This window comes from Apteryx mantelli, chromosome 1 (assembly GCF_036417845.1).
Source record: "Apteryx mantelli isolate bAptMan1 chromosome 1, bAptMan1.hap1, whole genome shotgun sequence".
Classification (NCBI taxonomy): domain Eukaryota; kingdom Metazoa; phylum Chordata; class Aves; order Apterygiformes; family Apterygidae; genus Apteryx; species Apteryx mantelli.
In genome coordinates, this window is record NC_089978.1 from 119,570,329 (window position 1) to 119,591,166 (window position 20,838).

Genomic DNA, 20,838 nt, shown 5'->3' on the forward strand with positions numbered 1-20,838 from the left:
CTTACTGACCTTCTGTCCACTCTGAGTTTGCTTTTTGAAAAAATGAGTTTACTTCACTCTAAAAAGGCTTGAAAGCACCCCAGGCAGCAGCAGATCTTTGCTTCTGTTCATAGCTTTGAGCTGAAAAACTCATCTGTTTGGTCTCAGCTTTGAACTAAGTTCATGGCGATCTTCCATTTTTGTTACTGTGTCAGTATCTTGCATCAATAACGTAGCAATGACTCTACAAATATTGTGCTATCTTTCTTTTATTTTACCTATACTCTTAAGCTAAACTCTACTACTCCTTGAAGAATTACAGGTATCCTGTCAAACATGCTTCCCCCTCAAATCCTGAGGCAACCATCTCCAAATCAATGGCAACTGCGGCCTGTTCAAAATCTGACCCTACGTATTCTTTGTGAATGTGAATACCCCTAAGAACTGTTCACCAAAGGCCCTTATATTGCTTGGCTTTAGCCATTTGCAAACTGTATTACATCATTTTACATATTTTTCAATAAAAATTTCCTGCTAAAAATGTACAAATGAACTATGCAAAATACTGATGTCTTGGGACAGAATAAAAGGAGAAAATGAGAAAAGATTTCTTCAGATACATTTTGACCTTAAGTAATTTCTGTATAAGCCTATGAAATAAAATCACCTTTTCTTGAGAAATCTTAAGGGTCTGTAAATTTCAGAACTTTTTTCATAGACCCAGAGGAAAGGGCATTCTAGTGTTTATTCATGTCTCATATCTTCATCTCTGCATACAGTGTCCACAATGCACTTAGGTATCAGAAAGGGACACAGGCTTGATAAATGTAAAACAAATAGAAGAACACATGCTTATCACAGAGAATGCAAGTCTAGTTAAAATCCTCTTGAAACAATCTCCACAAATTATTAGAACTGGTTCCACAGTGTGAGTGGCTGTGAATTCTTTCTCTAATCTCCAGAAAACTTGAATAAAAAGTTTGTCACAGTCTCCAAAGACTTTCAGTAGAAGGATGGTGTATTTGTTAAGAATATTCACTACACACATTATGGGTGAAACTCTTCCAGTGGATTTTTTTTTTTTAAATACATGCTCAAAGGTGACCTACTAGTCTTTCACAGTTGCGGACTTCTCCAAACTCAGGCCTATCTCTAGGCCTTCTCTGGATGTAAATTCAATTTTTTTCCTCCTATGAACTATTAAGAAGAACATTCCTCTCTCCCAAAATGAATGTGAATTTTCAAGATTTGTGCATACTAAAGCTGCTTCACTTTCTGCCCAAGAGGAGCCAATGTATACACCATGAGAAATAAATATATAAAGACAACATATTTGCATTTTAAACTGTGCCTAGTAGAGACAAGCATGAAGGTAATGACACAAATGGAAGGATTTTAGCCTTTTTATCATTACATACTCTCCCCTATTTCCAACCTGCTGGGTATGCCTTTTATTGCAAAACAACTACCCGACATACTACTAAGAAGTAACTCATCTCTAATTTTATGTAACTAAATTACAAGCCTCTCTTATGCACATTACTGAAAGTGACTACATTTTCAATATTGTATCACATTTCTCCTTTTAAATCCCAAGCAAAGCTGTTTGGGCGAGGGCCGAGAACCATATTTAGCTACAAATTGTTAATCAGCTACAGCATTTGCTCCAACACAGCAAAAGCAAGCCTCACTGGCAGTATCTACTGCTGCTGCCCTCATTTCCTTCTCCCTACCCTCCAAAGGGTATCTTTATAGCAAGGGAGTTCATATTTGATGAGTCCTGCAGCCCTGGTCCTGAACTAGTACATAACTAGCCATGATAAGGGGAACAGATATGGTCAAGCTTCGCACACAGATACCCTCCTGCTACCAAAAGGGTGGGGAATCCAACAGAAACATCGTGCTCTTTCCTCACCTCAGAAGAGCTTTAAAATAGCTCCTTGTAATATAAAAGCTCACCTTACCTGTAATTGGGAGCTGTGCCTGCAGGATAGCAAAGATAACAATCCTCTTCCACTTCATCTTGCTCCCCTGGGTGGTGTCGGGGAATTGGAGGCCACGGTTTAGTAGAGTGGGGCAAGGAGGTGAAAAGGCACCTCCACGAGCTTTGTTCTTCTGCCTGCCTCCGCAGGAAGCACCAGTTCTTTAAGGCCTTTCAGAGTCCACCTGCCGGCAGCATAGCTGAAACACACGCGCCTTCCTCTGCCTCACAACCAGGCGGCTTCAGAGGTTTGGGTTTTATATTCTTGGTATTGATGTTTGGGGTTTCCTTTTGTATTTTTCTTTCTTTCCTCTTTTTAAGTTTTTTTTCCTTTTTTAGTTCATCTGATGGTTTCTAAGACATTCTAATTCTGTAGCTACCAATCTCTAAAAGGGGCCTAGAAAGTATATCCAGTATGAAATTCATCCATGCTTCAAAAGGATACTGTATAACTATGTTCAGTATGTAGTATATCATAAATAGAAGTTTAAATTGTAAGCAAGCTCAAGTCACTCCTGAACAAGTAGCTAGCTGAACTGGTAAAGGTATAAAGTTCACTTCCAAATCTCTGACTGAACTATAGAAATAGCATCAGTGACTGAAAGTTGCTGCACTCTCAGGGCTATCTGGTAGCCTGCATCCAAAAGAGCTGGACTCACTCTCTGTCTTTGCAGACTGTGTCCACACATCATAAACCAGCAGCACAACTGGCACTACCTGCCTCATTGTACTTGTATGTAACCAGGAAACAGAGATGCCCTTTGATGTGAACATACCACATCTTGTATTTTGAAATACTCTTTGCATGTGGAGAACTCTGAAGCCATTTTGTCCTCGGAGTCACCGCAGCCTGTGCAGGGAGAAGAGCCTGTGCAATCTCTGTGGGAGAGCACAGTGCGCACGTCTTCCTCCTCCTCCTCCTCCTCCCCCAGGGTGAAACAGAAAGCTTGGCAGCCTCTAGCTACGTATGCTACACCTACAGACTTGGTGGCCCTCATGCTTCAACCTGCTTACTGCTTGTAGCTGTCCTCCAGCCACAGACTCCAAGGTAGATCAGCACGGCCCAGAATAAGGAAGTGTGGTTTCAATGTGGTTATTTTCTGGGAATTACTAGGACTTTTCAGCCTTGCATTCTAAGCTCTTTAGTTAATACTGTACTCCAAGCAACTCCAAACAGGGCAGGTCCACCCAGCAGCTGCACTCATGAAGCTTAGTTTCCTGCAGGCCTGCATTCTTCATCCAGCACAGTTTCTGTAGTCCCTTCTGCGTTCCTCTAAGCCGAGGCATGTAAGGATATCCCTATGGCCTTCCTGCACCCTCAGCTCTCCTGTGCTGACCTCGGGCTGGGCAAGGAGCAGTGAGGAACGTGGCTGACTCGAAGCACATGTGTGCATGCTGATTGACCAACCAAGCAGCCCAGGGCTGGCTGCTTGTTGCTGGGCCAGCAAAAGCAAAAATGCCCTGTTTTCTCTGCTGCTGGTTCACTGGGAACACTAATAGGCTCTCTCTAGCTAGCTACATGAAATTACAAGTAGGAACTGAATTTTCTTGAGACTCCTGTGTTTAACCGGATTAAAGTTGACCCTCAGTTCAAGAGTTATTGGGGTAGCAGTGACGGGCAGGCTGAATTAGAAGAATCATGAAGTTCATCTCCTCAAGAAGCCAAGCTAGAGATCAAATCAGGTGGTATTAAAGCAACAGTCAGTATGCAGCTGTGGATAACTACACAGGCAAGAGAATAAGCATATTTAAGCAGTAACCCAGCAAAGGTTGCTCTAGAGAACATTTCACACTATGAGTTGACAAAAGACGAGAAATTGATTTGTGCTAACAATATTAAATAATTTCATTATGCTTTTATCGGAGGACCTCAACATGCTTTTCAAATTAGCCTTACAAAGCTGTGGCAGTTAAGACTTAATTTCTCTGTCTGTAAAAGCTTAAGTGAGACAGGGAACAGAAAGCACTAGCACTGGGAAGAGAACCAGGAATCAGGGACACTTCATAGTCCTTTTAAAAAACATAGAATTTTTAAATGCATGGGAAAAAAAGCAAGGGGAGGCAGGGTGTGGTTAGGGGTACTTCCTCCTCAGCATTTCGCACTAGTATTACATTTTTTGTTATTATTATTAGCAAGCAGTTAATAAAAGGATTTATTTAGTGCAATAGAGAGGAGGAACAACCAAGCATAAAGAGATAAAATTAAGAAAGGAGAAATTTGGAGTTTTAGAAAGAACTTCCTGAGAAGGAGATACTAGACTGAAGTAATTTCTCCAGGAAAGTATTAGGGCATTAATTAGTATTTTGTCTAATTTTCATATGGACATAATGTTGTGAAATCTCACACTACTGTGCTCTTTTTTAATGTGAATAAAAATTTTCACTCATACTAACAGAAATAAAGACTACATTTTAGGCAATTGTGAATCAGAAAAAGCTTGAAAACATGACTTAGAGGCACTTTAAAGCCTACCTCACCTCCCCCTACCCCACCAAAAAAAAAAAGCCAACACAAGATTGCTGAATGTTTACAATATTAATTCTATTAATGAATTCCAGGGTCAGATCTTAGGCTGGAGTGGGGGGGAGCACAGGTATCTTACTTAATGGGTTTTTATCATTTCTAGCTCTTAGAAATGAGAGGGAGAGAGAAGAATGAGGTCCCCCACCAGAAATGGGGACAGGGTTGGTGATAACTGTTTCCTAACAGTCTGAAGAAGACTGGCAGGGTGAGAGTTACTGTGCATATAAAAAGGATTTATAGCCTTTTGAAAGCAAAGCTAATTGAAATTCTTGGAAGAAGCAGACCAAGAAATTCTTTACCTTGTTCTCTTGAGTAATGAAGGGTAATACATTGATAACATGCTATTAGCCTTTTATTTAATAATAATTATTATATATGGTACCAAAAATACCAAAATTATTAGGCACTGGTATTAGGCACTGCAGTGCCCAAAACGCTGGGTGCCATTCTGGGATGCTTAGATGGTAGCGCCAAGTCTTTGCTCTCCCTCAGCATCAAGGAGGGTTTCCTGCTGTGCTCTTTTACCCCTGAAGCAGCAAGAGGAGGCTGGATATGGTCCCTGACTCACTGCCAGGCAGAGGGCAAGGCACAGTCCAGCAAAGCCACCATCACACGTTGGGGTTGGAAGAGGCATCATTAGTCCCAGAAATGGCTGTGCTGGGGTACATGGTCCGTATTCCAACAGGACCCTGATAAGCCCTCTCCATCCCCTTCTCCAAATAACAGGATAGTGACTGAAGTAAGGAGTTAGTGAGAGGAAAAGGACTCCTGCTCTCACTGCAGGCTGCCTAAATCTTATTGACCCCTTATCCAAAAGCTAAAATAATATCATACTAACTTTTGATATTTTTTGGTAACAGTATTTTCAGAGGAGCAAATGGCACTGCTCATCACTATTCTGCTGACCCCTGTCTCCTCCTGTTATTGATCATAGCTTTTCCCTCAGGCAGAAAGCCAGCAAATTATCACTTTGAATAAAGAGTTAAGGCCAAAGGTAAGGAAAAGGAATGAAGTGCTGTATAAGAAAGTGAGATTAATGGCAACAGCATGCACACTGGGAGAACAGCACTTGGGCCACCATGTTTTGATGTTGGTCTGGATAGGGAAAGATCAGAGCAAGAGTATACGGACTTCATCTAGAAGTATGGGTAGAGTCAGGCTTTGCATGATAGTGCCCCTGGAAATTCTCTCTTCTCAATCCCCCAACTTTTGCAACCAGGCAAGCGTATCACTATAATCTAAATACAATGAAAGTATGCAAGAGAGTAGCCATGCTTGTATTGCGAGTTGTTCTCAAAATAGACACATCACAGGAGATAGTAAATCACATGCAGTTTAGGGGTACAGAAAAAGATAAAAGGAGAAATAGTCTATTTTCTAGGAAAATGATATTTTTGTGTTCATATGGCCTGTGCTACCTTACAAGAAATTATTTTCTTACAGTGCCACCTTCTTTTCAGCCCATTTGTCTTTGCATCTCCAGGAACTACATAGAGCAGTTAAAATTTTGGCAGTTTCTGCCCATGTTGTACATTAGGCAACCTCACACATGCATTTTTCCCAACAGTTTAAACAATGCTGATGTTTCAGTTTACTCAGATCATAAGAACCTTGTTAACGCTAGAGTACAGATTAATGCCAACACTACTTCAGCTGAACCAGCAGCAATTTTTCCTCAGTACAGACAAGGCCACAGTGGAGACAAAACCCTCCCTGCTGGGTGAAGAAAACCTCTCAGCTAACTTAACTCTTTGTCTAAGCACATCTGTGGAGGAAAGTGCATTTCAAAAATTACCTGCACTGGGAAGAGTGCAAGATTTTATTTATGGTTCCTGAAACTGAATTGGTCAGGGAATTGAAGTAGTCCTCACCTACAACTCAGTTGTGTTTAACACTGGTTAAGGTGCAGCTCATTATTTATAAGGTATAATAACTCTCACAAAATAGACAAAGCATGCATTCACTTGATTCTGTGCATCAATATGTCATTCTTTCCCTGGACACATGAAATTCTGGAAGAGCTCTAATGCAAGGGGCTGATTCACCCTCAGAAGCATCCCTTTTTTATGCTTACTGGTTACGCTATAAGAAAGCAGCAGTGTTTGCAGTTTTAACAGGAAATAAATGAAAACTAAAAAACAAACCTGCACCACAGTCAAGCTGAGGATAAAAAATAACTACACACTGCCCTCTGGCTCATGCATTGCTACTACAGAGGGCTTGCCTGTAATCATCACGACAGACCACTGGGACTAAGAACAGGCCAGTTATCAGAAGTTCCCCTAAGCCTATTTGGTACAGTCAGTACTTGCAGGCAAAATTAATACCTACATCACCTAATAGAGGAGCTGGCTGACCTTAAAGACAGGGGAGAATCTACAGTCAGACTGTAGGGCCTTGCCCCTGATCCAGCAGGGAATGAGAGCTGTAGTACCAGAACTAACTCAACAAGTATCAAAATAATTTTTGGAGATGCTCACACGAAGATAATGGGTGTTAAATAGACAACAGCTCTCTCTAGCGAGCAAAGCTGTAGCCCTCAGCAAGGCATGCCATTCGTGCACTAGACTAATGCACAGAAAAGAAGAAAAAAGAGCCTGCTGTTTACAGTGTGTAAGACCAATTTATATTGACAAAATGTTGCAGACTGACAGTCCTGCATTGCTTCACTGCATTTCAATGCACTGTAGTGCCTTACAGTGAAGTTTCACTTTGCTGTAATTGGGTTCTACTGTGCTAATCCCCTTGGAATGCAGCAATTAATACTTATTTAGTGATAATTGCTACATTCCAAGGGGATTAGTCTATCCCCTGCATATTTGCCAGCATTGCAAATGGATAGCTGGAAAGAAGAGAGTGCCTAACTCCAGGTCTTGCTTTGCAGCTCCCAAGAGGAAGCAAAGAGGACTTGGTCTCACTACAGCTGCTCCCCTGTGTGTGTGAGAATACTGCTTTTCCAAGACAACCCCACCTGACTGTCAGTATTCCTTGCAGCTGCATTGTGCAAATAGAAACCCTGCCACATCTAAAGAGAAAGAATAAAAGAAAACAGACACCTGTGCAGTACCATGAAGACAAACATGGCCATGAGTGTACATTTCCTATGGGAGATAATAAAGAGGCCCTGATGCAGTATAAGAATGAATTCCTATTCATTATTTTGCTTCTTGTGACTAGCAGTTCCTTGTTCCTGCTATGCTCTTAAAATTTTCCATGCAACATGGGTTTTAGAAACCTATATAGGAGGTGTTAGTAAAAACTTGAAATATGCTAGTCTTGAGACTACTGAATATGTAATGTCCAATTCTTTCATTCTCAGTGAGGCTTTTATGATCTGCTCTGGAGTTTTTTTTTTAATGTGCTGGACATCCAACTGCTTATACCATATTTTAAAGATGGAAGCACAATACTTCTTTTCCTTTAAGTAATCAAGATACTCTCTCACTGGTCATTAACATTTAACATTAACACCCGTTAGTTGCAGGTGAATTCGCCTTATTACATTACAGCATACATAGGAAAACTGCAGCACTTCACCACCAAACCTCCATTTTGGAAATGCTACTTTTAATTATAGAGCAAGTTTGATATTCTTTTTCCTGGATGGCTGTATGGACCACAATTGAATAGTAAGATGATGTCTTTCATGAATATAAAGCTGTTGGCAAGCCAAATATTATGCCTGAGACAAGTATCTTCATTTCCTATGTTTTCTTCCCCTCTTTCTCCCTAACACATACATCTTCTGGATTTTTCAAGTGGTCATCTGGGGGGGGAAACTTAAATTAATTGAAATTCATTTAAACATTTAAAACAAATCAAAAATCCAATTCATGCTTGATTAGGCAACTGTTTTTTGGCTAAATGCCAACATGAAAGAACTCTGCAAGGTTCTTAAAATCATACTGCAGATTTTGCACAATTATTGCTGTTTCTTATCCCTAAACAACTGCTTAATTTCAGTCAAGAAACAGTTACCTTGTAATACTGGATGATGTTTAATAGGTTCCATTGGCATAAAATACTACAGAAGTACAAAGCATCTTGACTTTTTTTATATGATATACATGCTTATGTACATGATTACATACATATAACCCAGTAACTTTTTAAAGTCTGTCTCTATCATATTTGCATATACTTATCCATATCCTCTTCATGGCTTTGTCAAGTTACCCTGTGTTTGTAGTTACCAGAAGTCATCTTGTTTTTAAAAATATTCCTCTCATCTAGAAATACTGAGATGATTTACAAATAGTTTATATGAATCCTGCAAAGCTGAGGTCTATTTACATTTTTATAGAGCAGAAAAGGGTGGTGAGGACAAAATGGGTAAGGTTACAAGTTGAGTCAGTGGCAGTACCAAAACCAGCATAAAATAGTTCCAGATTTTTGTGGGTACACTGACAACCCACTAAGGTTGAGGGAGAGACTCCCCCCCTCTGAACAATACCTGCAACAGTTGTTGGATGTGCCACCATAAATGTACCACCTATTTTGTTTGAACTGGAGAAATTACATGCAAAAGTGAGCCTAACAGCTGTTAAGGAGTTAGAAGCAAAGAGTAAACTGGGAATTGTTAAGGCTTTCTATCAACAATATGAAAATCTAGAGAAAAAACAAATGAGAATCATCACCACAGCAACTAGGTCCTTGAATAAAAAGAAAACACCCACTAAAAATATGAAATTTAATCACTTCAGATATTAACGGCACGCTTGGTCTCAGTCAGCCAAAAGACTCTAAGTTGCTTTGCAACCAGCACAATTAGTGAAGTCCAACTTCTTTAAAAAAAAGCCTTTCACACTTTTAACATCGTCACAGTACTCCCTTTCATACACTCATTCCTCACAACTCCAAACACCGGTTCACATCCTCTGGCTGGGTAACTAGCAATTAGCTTGTACTTTAAGAGCTGACTAGCCAGCTGACTATTACCTACAGAAACAGAACTGAGTTGTGATCATCTTCTCCTGAATGAGACATGAACTGGGTTTTGTGTCCTCTACTGAGCTCCCAATTTTCACAACACGTATAGGGGCTTTGTGGCTTCAAGGTCACTACCTGTTTCAAATCTGAATCCAACTGAAAACAAGCATGGAAACTGACAGAAACAAATGCCCAGACAACATGATTACTACATAAGCCTTGTTTCCACAGAAAACCAGGATATAAAGAATAATGTTTACTATAGACAGAATAAATGAGCCTTACACTCTAATCTTACTACACTGTAATATTCAAGACAAATTCTCTCTCCAGGCACAAAAGTTCTTCACTCAAAAAGCCTTGGGATCAGCTCCAAGAGTTGTGCATGAAAAGCTCATGGACTGAGCTTCCCCACAGGGAAAAAAAAATTGTTTCAGAGCTGCAAGGGCCAGCTGCTCTGCCAGGGAAAAGGAGCTGGGAGAGACAGCAAGACAGGTGGGACAGTGGCCTCACCAACAAGGTTTGCAGTCCCCTAGTATCTGAACAAGAAGGGCAGAGCAGGTCCAGTGACAGTAACCAGGGTCAGCCACAGTCCAGTGAGCAACAGACAGGGCCACAGTAGTGGGGCAGGTCTGAGGTCAAGTCAGCAGGATCAAGGTAAGACAAGTGGCAAGGGCCTGAGCTCCAACGCCGCTCCCAAGCAAAGAGGAGAAGCTTCTCAGAAGGCTTCTACCGGCTCGTTCTCACCACTCGGCTCTTTCCCAGCCATCTGACCCAAAGTCACACAGCAACACAAGGTTAGAGCTGGTCTGGAGCACAGGCAGCCCAAGCCCATGGTGAGGGAAGCAGGGGAGCACTCACGGTTTGGACAATAGACCAAAAGACCACCAAGTGGTGGTCTTGACTAACTGAGTCCTATTCTAAACATTACATGCTATTGTTTTCCTAACTGAAGATTGTGCTTCTGTGTCACTGGTTCAAATCATCCAAGTCCAACAGAAGACTAATTAGCTGTTGGATATTTAGTCCTTATAAATCACAACTGGGTGTTTAGTCCAGCTAACAACAAGCATAAGCCAAAGCATCATCAAGCTAATTAACAATCTTGGTTTGGATTCTTGGAATTAGTAAGTACTGAGAGAAACAAAAGTTACCAAATCCAGAGACGGTTTTCCAGATCAAGATTCCAAGGCTTTTTATACCTATCTCAAATTCCTCTACTAGCGTTTTTTTAATTTAAAAATGTTTAAATCATTTTCATGGGCATTACTTCTGAGCACTTCATAACACAAAATGATTACAAAACACAAAAAGAATGATTAATGCTTCTTTTTAGCAGCTGGCAGACTGCTATGTTTATGGAGGAAAGTATTCAGAATGTAAAGCACTGTAGAAAAAGAATTTGTAAGTATAATGCCCCTATCACATGCTTTTCCACTATTTTTGAGTTATGATGAATTCAATAATCAATTTTATGTATTAAACATTTAGTAATCAACCTGAATATAAGTCTATGGCACCCTCTTGTGGTCAATAATATTAAAACGGTTTACTAGATTTTGAATTTTTCTAGATTCAGTGTGTTATCTGGGAAAAAAAACACTGAAAACAACTTCATCCATTAGACTTGTATCATAAACAAGCCTTAAGAAAGGTCAGTACTAAGTTTTCTGATTTCTTTTATCTGGAAGTTCTGAGTAGTTTTTGAGGGGCAAGTAGTCTGGTTGAGCTACCTCTATTTTTATTGTTAAGATCACAGATATACAACATTATCTAAGAAATTAATTCCAGATAGAGCTGGATAAACAACCCAACTGATATGTGGTACACATAAGCTCTATTCTATAATGATGTAGCACTTTGCAAAAATCCATTGGATACAAGTATTACATCAAAATATAAAAAAGAAATTGAAAATGGAAAAGTATGGACACAAGTCAATGAGCATGATCAGCAGACAAAGACATAACTGTGTAGTTAAGAGTGCTGGGCTGAGGTTATCCTGATTAGATTACCCAGCTAAAAAACATCCTATGACTTAGCAAGTTGCCTAAGTTTGCCCTGTGCCTCAGATTCTTGCCTATCAAAGGAGACAATTAACTCCACAGCTATGGAGGGTGACTTCATCACTATTTAGAAGATGCTCAGCTACGTCAAGCATGCCACAGTAGAGGATGTGCATAATCAGAAGCCAGAACACTGATTCACTGTTTACAGCTATATTGATTTCTTATATTTGGCCTTTTCTATTCTATGCCACAACATTAGGAAAAAAAGGAAGATGCTCAAAAATGAATTCCTGAATGAGCCTAACACTGACAAAGGTAAGCCCAGGGAGAAGAAAGGAAGGGGAGGAAAAGTAGAGCAAAAGCCTGATGACTTTCATGAGCTAATGGTGTTAACATCTACATTGAACTTCTCACAACTATTACTAAGGGAAAAAAAACAGATAGATGTTTAGTGTGATTGCTACCCTAGTTTGCTTTATGTTCCACTCAGAAATCTTTTTTTCCAAATGTTCAACAAGATGCATAACTCACAACTCCAGATAGGACTTCTCCAATTAACCCTGTGCATGTAGCTAGACCATTCTGTTGCAAGTCACTTTCCAAAAGAAGCATCTTGCTGAGGTCCTCTCACATTTCAGATGTAAAGTAATAAGATTTGAATTATCTAAAATTGTTCTGATAAAATCCAGTAATATTACAAACCCACTTAAGATGAACTGTTATTAAAAAAAAGCAGAAAATATTGGGGAATTTGTACAAATAGAACATCAAATACTACACAGCTACCACACAGAAGCCAGAAAAGGCAGCCTTATTTTGTACCTGACCCTCGATTAAAAGAAAGAGATTCTTTTTAAAGATGTGAATTTATTTTTGAGGAAGATGGTGACCTGTTTTCATTAGCAACTAAAAGAGATATTTGAGAACAATATCCAAGATTTAGATTTACATGAAAGAAATATATGTAACCTATGCTTCTACCTTGTACAAATGTTTATACATGGATGTATGTATTAAAAACACAGATGTATAAACAGACAGAAGAGTATGTATAAGCATACAAAAGAGCAGCTTTAAGTGAGGTCAGATTTGAGAACAGGAAAATATTTGCAGAAAGGTATTTGATGTAGTCATTTACAGATGTAGAAGCCCTGACCAGAAGAAATGATCAAATAAGACCTCCTCATCTTCATTTTCAAGAACTCCAATGTTGTGATTTTATGTTCCATTTCAAAGTATTAGATGCAGAAAAGAAAATGAAGCACAGAGATGGTTATTTCAACCAATGAGGAAAAGCCAGGTGTAATTAAGGTAGTTTCACCACGTACTCTAGGAAGCATGAAAGACTCCAGAGCAACAACAAAACAAAAACTCTGAAGAGAGTGTGTAGGTTTGAAAGAGAGAGAGAGGGAAGAAGTATTCTTGGATGTGCATTAAATAACACCCAACAACATTTGTCATAAAAGTATTTTATTTTTAACAAAAGCCCAGCATCATTAGTCTCACACATCATAAGTTATGGAGTGACATGCAATGCATACAGATGTCCCCATGGAAAGGATCAAGTCAATACCATAAGATCACTTGTGTTTCTACAATTGCTATACTTTTATAAAAATATTCTCTGATTTCATGTTTAATTTCAGTGTTATCTATGCAACAAAAAATGTTTCCATATTGCAAACTTATTTGTTCCTAAACTACTTACCAAGTACTGCACAGGATGTGTTTAATACAGCAACAAGTACCTTTATCCCCCTTTTGCAGAGAAGGAAAATTTAATAAATTGCTTTAAAAATACTTTCAAAAAATTCTTTCCAGCATTTGAGATAAGTAGTAATATAAAATATAATTATGATACTAACAAGCAGAGATCTGACCTGACCAATTTCACTGTCCTATATATGGATCTACCACTAAGGGGTCCAAACTCTCACATTCTTTACCTCTGTTAGCTAGGTAATATTTGCTCATGGTGAAATTAACTTAATCAGTCATAATCACTTTTGGATATTTGTGAACTTAGCAGTTGGGAGATGAGAGAGGATATAAGATGATGTTAATTTATTTCTTATGGTTGTGTGTGTTTGTGGCTTATTTTAAGAAGCAGAGAATTAAGTTCATCCACCATTCATTTTCATTCTCTACAAGTGATGAAACATCTGCATCCTATTTCATTAGCTATTTTCTCACTTCTGGGTTACCCAAAAATGCTATATATGCTTCCAAAGGGAAAAAAAAAAAAATCCACTCAGTTCTACTGTGGAGGGTAAAGAAAGCTGTCATTTGATCAGATTAACAAAGCAGAATCCAAGTTAGAGAATAATTTCTTTTCACAGCAGTTTCATTGAATTCACAAGCCAAAACTCTTCTTGTACAAAACTCAGATGCTTTCAGTAATAATACCTGCTTCTTTTAAAGAATTAGGGCATATCACCACTGCCAGCCAAAGACTTACCAAGAACTTATCATGAGTCCAAAAATATGCATGTAGTTTGCATAAAAACAATCATGTTCTATAGCACATTCAGTACAGGTAGCAAAATTAAAAAAAAAAAAAAAGGCTCAAACTATGAGTGTATTAAGATGCAAAGAAAATTCTTACAGAATGTGGAGACTCAGCAGGTCATTCTCCATCGCAATACAAGCAACCCTTTCCATTCCAGTCAGAGCTGAGCCATCCCATAGTATTCAGTTGACTACAGTTTACTTTGCCACAAACAAAGATCTAAAATAAACTGGTATTAAGAAAAAAATGAGTGTACCTGCAAACAGATATGATTTAACTAAGGCGCTGAAAAATGCAAAACTGGACTTATCCTTTCGCTTCCAGTAAACACAGCCTTTCTGAATGCAGACTGTCAACAGGCAGACTACAGCTTTCTAGAATCATGTTCAATGAGTAAAACAAAGTTATGGCTTGTGCATAAAGGTTTGTGAGTATGACATGATTCAAGCTGTGCTAGTCAGTGAAAATTAACATTTGCTTCGGAAGGGTTACTCAAGCTCATTAATAATGCAGGGTGTTTGGTTTTTTTGCATTATTAATTCAGCTCTACAATACGTAGAAAAGATAAATCTTTCATGAAACAGTCCGCCAAAGCAATTCATTTGTATATCAGCATCACCCAAGATCTTCCTCCACCTACAAGGAGTAAGAATAAGAATGAAATTGAAAGTTTAAGTGTTGACTGAGATAAAATGTATTTGAAATATCTGAAGACTTAGTTTTATGTAGACAATAGAACAGAATTTCTCTACACTTTGATATCATGATGAAAGATTCAAGTGTAATTTTAAACTTATTTGAAAGTTTTATACAATATTGCAGGAACAACCCTATTGATGGAACTTTGTAAATGCTAAATAGTCTCACTATTTTTAACTAATAGGCCAAAATATCATCTATCTTGCAATTAATCCAAATGCAGGAAAGTGACTGCGGTTACTCTGGAAAAATCTTTCCTCTCAAGAAACTGTATTTAAGTTGATATACAAGTTCAAACCTTTGATTTTCAATTATGGTATACCTAGCAAAGCTTACTATACTTGATATTGTAACTAGGTAGGTCCTCCATTCAAACATATCAAGATTTCAGATACTGCATCCCTTACTTAGGGAAAAGACACAAAATAGGTATAAAAAAAATAGATAGAAAATATATACTGTTAATAATAATGTCCCTATGGAAAAAGTTTTAAAGGTTCCAACTGTGACAAAAGCTAAGCATGCAACAAACTAAGTACTTACTACTAAGGCTTGACACTGTAATATTCTTCCGGTGTCACAATTTTCAATCCACCAAAGTAGTCCAGGACCCAAATATTGGTGATGTTGAACTTGGCAAAGAACCAGTTGTGATCCTTAGGCCAACTTTCCATCTCAGGGTGTCGACTGAATAATGCTTTTTTTGCTAAGCCCGCTTCTGAATCATTCACCTGAACAATAACCAGCAAAATACTACATTAAGATATGGTTGTGCAAAGATAAATTTTAGCTAAAACACACTGCTGACTGCAGTGTGCTCTTTTCAGTTTAGCTATGTCCTATCCCAAAGGATTCATTACTATGGCAGAGTTTGTTTATCTTCAGAGGGGGCTACAGCTATACGTGAGACAGGCAAACACTTCAAAATAGTTGCTTTTAATATTAAAATCAAAAGGATGCACTTTAAAGAAAGCATGAGCAAGAAAGTACTTCATCAACAAAAGTCTTCTGCTATTTGGATGGAGATATATGCAGACTGACGGATTTAGAAGAAATATTAATTCTTTTCTGGTATAAAGACTAGATCCAACCTGACACTGACTTGTTTGAAATAGCATGGATAAAACCATACCCTTTTCTGCTGAAGAAGAGTATTTATTTTACAGAAGACAATTATGCAAGTCCACAGAACATATATTAGAAAGGCTCTTAAAAGGGATACTTATAGGTCTTGCTAGAGAAACAATGCATCTCTTTCTGTCTCTCTTGCTAGAGTGACAAACTCTCCAAAGAGTGAGGAGTAAAGGTTTGTTTTTAATTATTAAAAAAATACTTAAGATGATTATGGCATAAATAAGATGTCAGATTTTACTTTTGATGGAAAAGCAAATAGTGATGCCAACTATCCATTAATGGGGACTGAAACCTTCATGCAGAATTGCTTCTTCAAAGCTTTTTTTGAATTCAAGTTTTTCATAAGCTGTGATTTGAAAAGCTGTTCTTGGAGACAAATTTTCTTCCCCAGTTTTCTCCATATTCTTCAAGACTAAAGTGTGCACAGCTCGACTAGTCAAACAAAAAAGGGGGGAAAAAATAAGGCCTTGATGTAAGTGCTTAGGCAGGAATGGTATTCAAGTAAAATAAAAACTCAGTAACAGCTGAAAGCCAGGCTAGAAAATGTTTTGCTCTCTATTCTAATGTTGGTAGAGGTATAATGGCAATATATACACATGGCAAGCTAACTAAGGTTCTGCAACTCAGTAAACAGCAAAAATGCACAGCATGATCTTGGGTGGTATTTGAAATACCAAATCTCAAAGGAGAAGTAGCAGATCCCTGCTACATGCTTACAATGCAATGTTTTAGGTATAATTTTACCTCCTCTGCACCTGCTCGCTCAAAAAGATACCAAAAAATCAAAGGGTCTTCAGATGCATATACATACACACACAGAGCATGAAATAGTTGAGAATCCATAGAGAATGGCAGCTAAAATGTGTGACAGCACTTAATATACAATGTGCAAATGTTTGAAGGGTTAAATCAACAAGTTTGAGTTCTGGATATGATACAAGAGAAACTAATTACCATCAGTAATGGGACTATTTTAAACACAACAGTAATTAAAGGGTTGCTAGAATGTAATATAAAAATATTTGACGTGTGAAAACAACAAATAAGAATTAAGGCCATCACACAAGAGACTAATGATGATTAGTCCTCATCCTCGGTCACAATCCTCAGTGATGGGATTAAGATCTCTGATAAATAATACATGCACTTCTAGATGCCGTTCTAAATGCCTTCTATGGGACAAAGTGAATTTGAAATGTTAGTGCAGGAAACAATACTGCACTGGCAGCAATACTGCCACGTAATGCAATACACCTTTTCTGTCTCTAATACCTGTAACTGTATAGCTCAGATTAATAGTTACTTCAGTAAAGTTTTGGAAGCACAACTGCCAAACTGGATGAACCAAAGAACTTAACTGAGCAAATGAGATAAGAAAATCTCCACAATACTTCACTCCCAGATAACTGTCTTAAATATTTTAGTTTCTAAATAGGTCTAGAGGAATTAGGGAGACTTCCTTCATTGCAATATCCTCCTCCCAAATGCCTTGCTAAAGACACTTCAGCAGAACTCCTGCAAATATCACATGGTTACTTTTTCATTTTCTCCACACAAACTATGAGCTAGCCTTCTGGTGTCATAACACATCGAATAACTTCATATACTTCTGTATAAATATTCTAACATTTCTGTTCTTCTTTCAGTTAACAATACTATTCAACACATGCAATCTTGTCCCATGTCAACTTTCATCTGCTTACCTTTACAATATTCCCACAGAAGATTATGTGTGCACAGAGTGGATTCTGGGGATCATACTTGTGCTTCTTGCAGTAAGGAGTCTGTGCCAAAGACACAGTTAAGGAGGCATTCGAATTGATCTAAAATATAAATAGTAAGATAAATAGGCTGATGTACCTTTGCAAGAAAAAAAAAAGTGATATCTACCACAATATTTTCAGCTTTTGGTACTTTATTCAGTCCAGAATTACTTGCAAAAAGAACAAAGCTGTCATCTTTTTTTTTCTAATTATATCTGAAAACCTACTAAGATGAGCTCTGAAAGAAAGCACAGTTTATAAGTGTGTTAAAGTTTGACAGGATAAAATGCAAACCTCACAAAGCCAGCACTCTTTAAAACTCTGAATTCAATATACAATCTAGCTATTTCACATTCAAATTATGATATATTCCAATATCATACATAACATACAGGGCTATAGAGAAGAAGATACAGTGAAATTCATTAAGTTAATTCTGGTGAAAGGACAAAGGATTACTGAAAGGTAACCAACTAGCTGTCACAATTGTGAATGAAAATATTGAATTAGCAAAAAACAAAACAAAAAACCCAAACCAAACCAAACAAACAAACAAAAATAACAAAACCCAAGCCCTCCCTCTACCCCCAGCTGGTCAACTCTTCTGACATTCAAAGTGAATTTTAAAATCTAGGTTTAAAAAACCCTCAGTATTTAAGTAAGGCACCAAACTTGAAGAATAAAGAATCTGTATTTATTTGATTGTTCTAAAATTAATTTGGAGACCACAGTAAGCTTGGAAAGTATTTGTCCAAATCAGGTTTGCCTACTGCAGAATGGCACATACTTAAGTTCATTCTTCTCCCAACACAGAAAGTTCATGTGCTTTGGGAAATTCCATTAAAAGAGTTCATCTCAAAAGTCACATAAGTGCTCTGCAGTGTACCACCGAACTTATGAAGCAAGAGCTACCATATGACTCACAGCACAGACAGGAAGTTGCTTAACTACAAAAAAGCTGATTCATGATTATTCAGCATTTTCTCCTATCAGAAGTCTCCCTCCACGTGACTGTTTCTGCCCTACAACAGCAGAATACAAATCTGTTGGGGAGCTTTTTGTAGGAAAACGTTTATTAAGAGTTTGTAGCATTATTTTTATATCTGAAAACAGGCCAGTACGTGGGGTGGAGGAAGAGATATTACACAGGATAAATTAGGTTTTCTACACCATTTAGATCCATAAATAAACAGTTTCAAAGTAACAAATTAAAAGCTGAGTGGGAGGGAAAACAAAGAGGTTTATATTAAAATGAAGTCTGAAAAAATTTCTAAGTTTTGTGCATATTTGTTTTAATAATACTGTAGTAGTTACTAGGAGAAGCTTCTCTTTAATAAAGGATGCATACAATCACTGTCTCCCTAACTTTTTAGTCAATTCTCTCTTGACCACAGCCAAGCAAAACAGCTGAGGCAAGGACCAATTATGCATGCTCAGAACATCAGTGTGCCAATCTTTTGCTGTGCACCTGCTTTACCGGTAAACTCCAGGGATTTAATTACTATTTCTTCAGTAGTCTGTATGAGAGTCCTTTTTGCTCACGCCCTACACTACTAATTTCCAGTCCTCCATTCCTTTATTTTTTGCATTAAGTTCTCCTCTCCGTTTTCTCTATCTAAAGATTCCTTGGACCCTCATCTCTCTGTTCAGTGCTCCTCTTGAAACTTCAGCTACTTCCTCTACCAGGACACTGCTCAGGAGATTGGAACTTTCTGGACTATGACCAACAGGAGCTTCCCAAGACTACTGCGTGTCAAAACAGACAGCACCACTTAATATTTAGATGCTCACGGGTTAATAATTGTCCTCAGGGTTCACAAATGAAGTGGCATTCATGGAAATGGTCATTAGCACCATTATATTGCCTGCATAAAATGCTGGTGAAAACCCTGACCCTTACAAAAATATTCCAACCATAACTTCCTACTGAAATGAAAAAGCATAAGTGACCAGGAAAAATATGACATTGAATTAAGTAACTTTCAACTTAGTAAGTTTTAAGTGTCTTATACTGGTTTCCCTATTATTATTTCCAGTCAGTATATATCATTTTCAGGTTGAATTTTGCAAAAACACTATACAGACTGTTAAATGTAGGTGCATCTCACCGTATTCACATCAGCTGTTACTATAATTCTGCTTTCAAATATAATGGTAAGAGAAAGCTGAAAATGCTTTCTTCGTTATTCAGAGGACGCTGAAGGGTAGGCAGTGGGAGAGTGTGGGTCTGGAGTGCCCAGAGGGCCTGGATCCACTGGAGCTTCCTCCTCACCCCACGTGTCAGAGCTACAGGTACTGCCCAGTGGTGTCCGCAAACGTGGCAGCCACTCAACATGCAGGCAAGGCGAGACCCCAAAACGCAAGGCTCGCGCGGGGGCTCTCACCCAACAGAAAGTATCGGAGCTAACGCAAACGGCACCGTCCCTGCCTACCTGCAAATCGCGCCTCCTTATCTGGCTCCGAGACCAAACTCCTGACACACGGCCGCTGACACACGCACCCCTCGTTCCCCCCCGTCCCTCCCTGTGCTGACTGAGGGTGCAAAACCCCTCCGAGGCGGCTCTGGCCCTGCTCCGGCGGCGCCCGCTCACCTCCAGGTCCTGCACGGAGATCTCCAGGTCGGTGAGGTAGAGGTAAGGGACGCCGCTGCCGCCGTGCGGCCCGGGAGCGCCGTCGCTGAGGGAAAAGATGTTGGCGAAGGGGCGGCCGCGCAGCCCCTCCTGCGTGGAGAGGGTGGCCAGCGCGCCCCAGTCGCAGTTGTGCAGCACGAAGCGCGCCATGCGCGCCGCCTCCTCCGGCGGCGGGATGGCCCCGCGGGCCGCCAGGGGCAGCGCCGCCGCGCACAGGAGCAGCAACGGAACCATTGCGCGACGCCCCGAGCCCCAACGGCCACTAACCGCCGCTAACCCCGAGCACAACTCCCTGTGCCCCCTGCCCCACGCGGGGAGGAGCGGTCGCTCCGCCCTTCGCCAATCGGAACGCCCGACCCGCTCTCCTTCGCCAATGAGCGCACGCTGGGGACGGGATAGGAAGAACCTTGAGAGTGGGAAATTAGCCTTTCCGCCGTCAGCCAATGGGCTCGCGATGTCCGCTTCTTCAGCCAATGAGAGCTGCCGGAAGGCGGGGCGAATCCCGGCAGATTGCCGCCGTTGTAAACATCACTGACAGCTCTGGCTCACCTTCGGGAGGGAGAGGCAAAGGGGGCGGAGTCACTGATCATCCAGCAGCCAATGGGAGGCCTCCCCAGGACTCCTTGCCAATCAGATTTCGCGAGCGGCTGGAGAGGCACGAGGGTAGCCGCGCAGGAGCGC

At 39.6% G+C, this 20,838-nt stretch overlaps 2 protein-coding genes across 2 annotated transcripts in view; both read right to left on the minus strand.

The window, feature by feature from the left end:
• The window catches only part of CD247 (CD247 molecule), a 60,205-nt gene extending 57,846 nt beyond the window's left edge, over nucleotides 1-2,359 (minus strand). The window contains exon 1 of the mRNA XM_067289800.1: nucleotides 1,944-2,359. Coding sequence (XP_067145901.1) covers nucleotides 1,944-2,001 — 58 coding nt within the window. The 5' untranslated portion in view covers nucleotides 2,002-2,359. The remainder of the gene's footprint in view (nucleotides 1-1,943) is intronic.
• A 10,516-nt stretch (nucleotides 2,360-12,875) lies between these two features.
• Nucleotides 12,876-20,453, minus strand: CREG1 (cellular repressor of E1A stimulated genes 1). Its single transcript, XM_067300190.1, has 4 exons — nucleotides 20,119-20,453; nucleotides 17,468-17,587; nucleotides 15,174-15,361; nucleotides 12,876-14,567 (listed from the first exon to the last, which is right to left on the minus strand). The coding sequence occupies exons 1-3, from the start codon at nucleotides 20,389-20,391 to the stop codon at nucleotides 15,176-15,178; spliced, it is 579 nt and encodes a 192-aa protein (XP_067156291.1). The 5' UTR covers nucleotides 20,392-20,453; the 3' UTR covers nucleotides 12,876-14,567; nucleotides 15,174-15,175.
• Nucleotides 20,454-20,838: the final 385 nt, after the last annotated feature.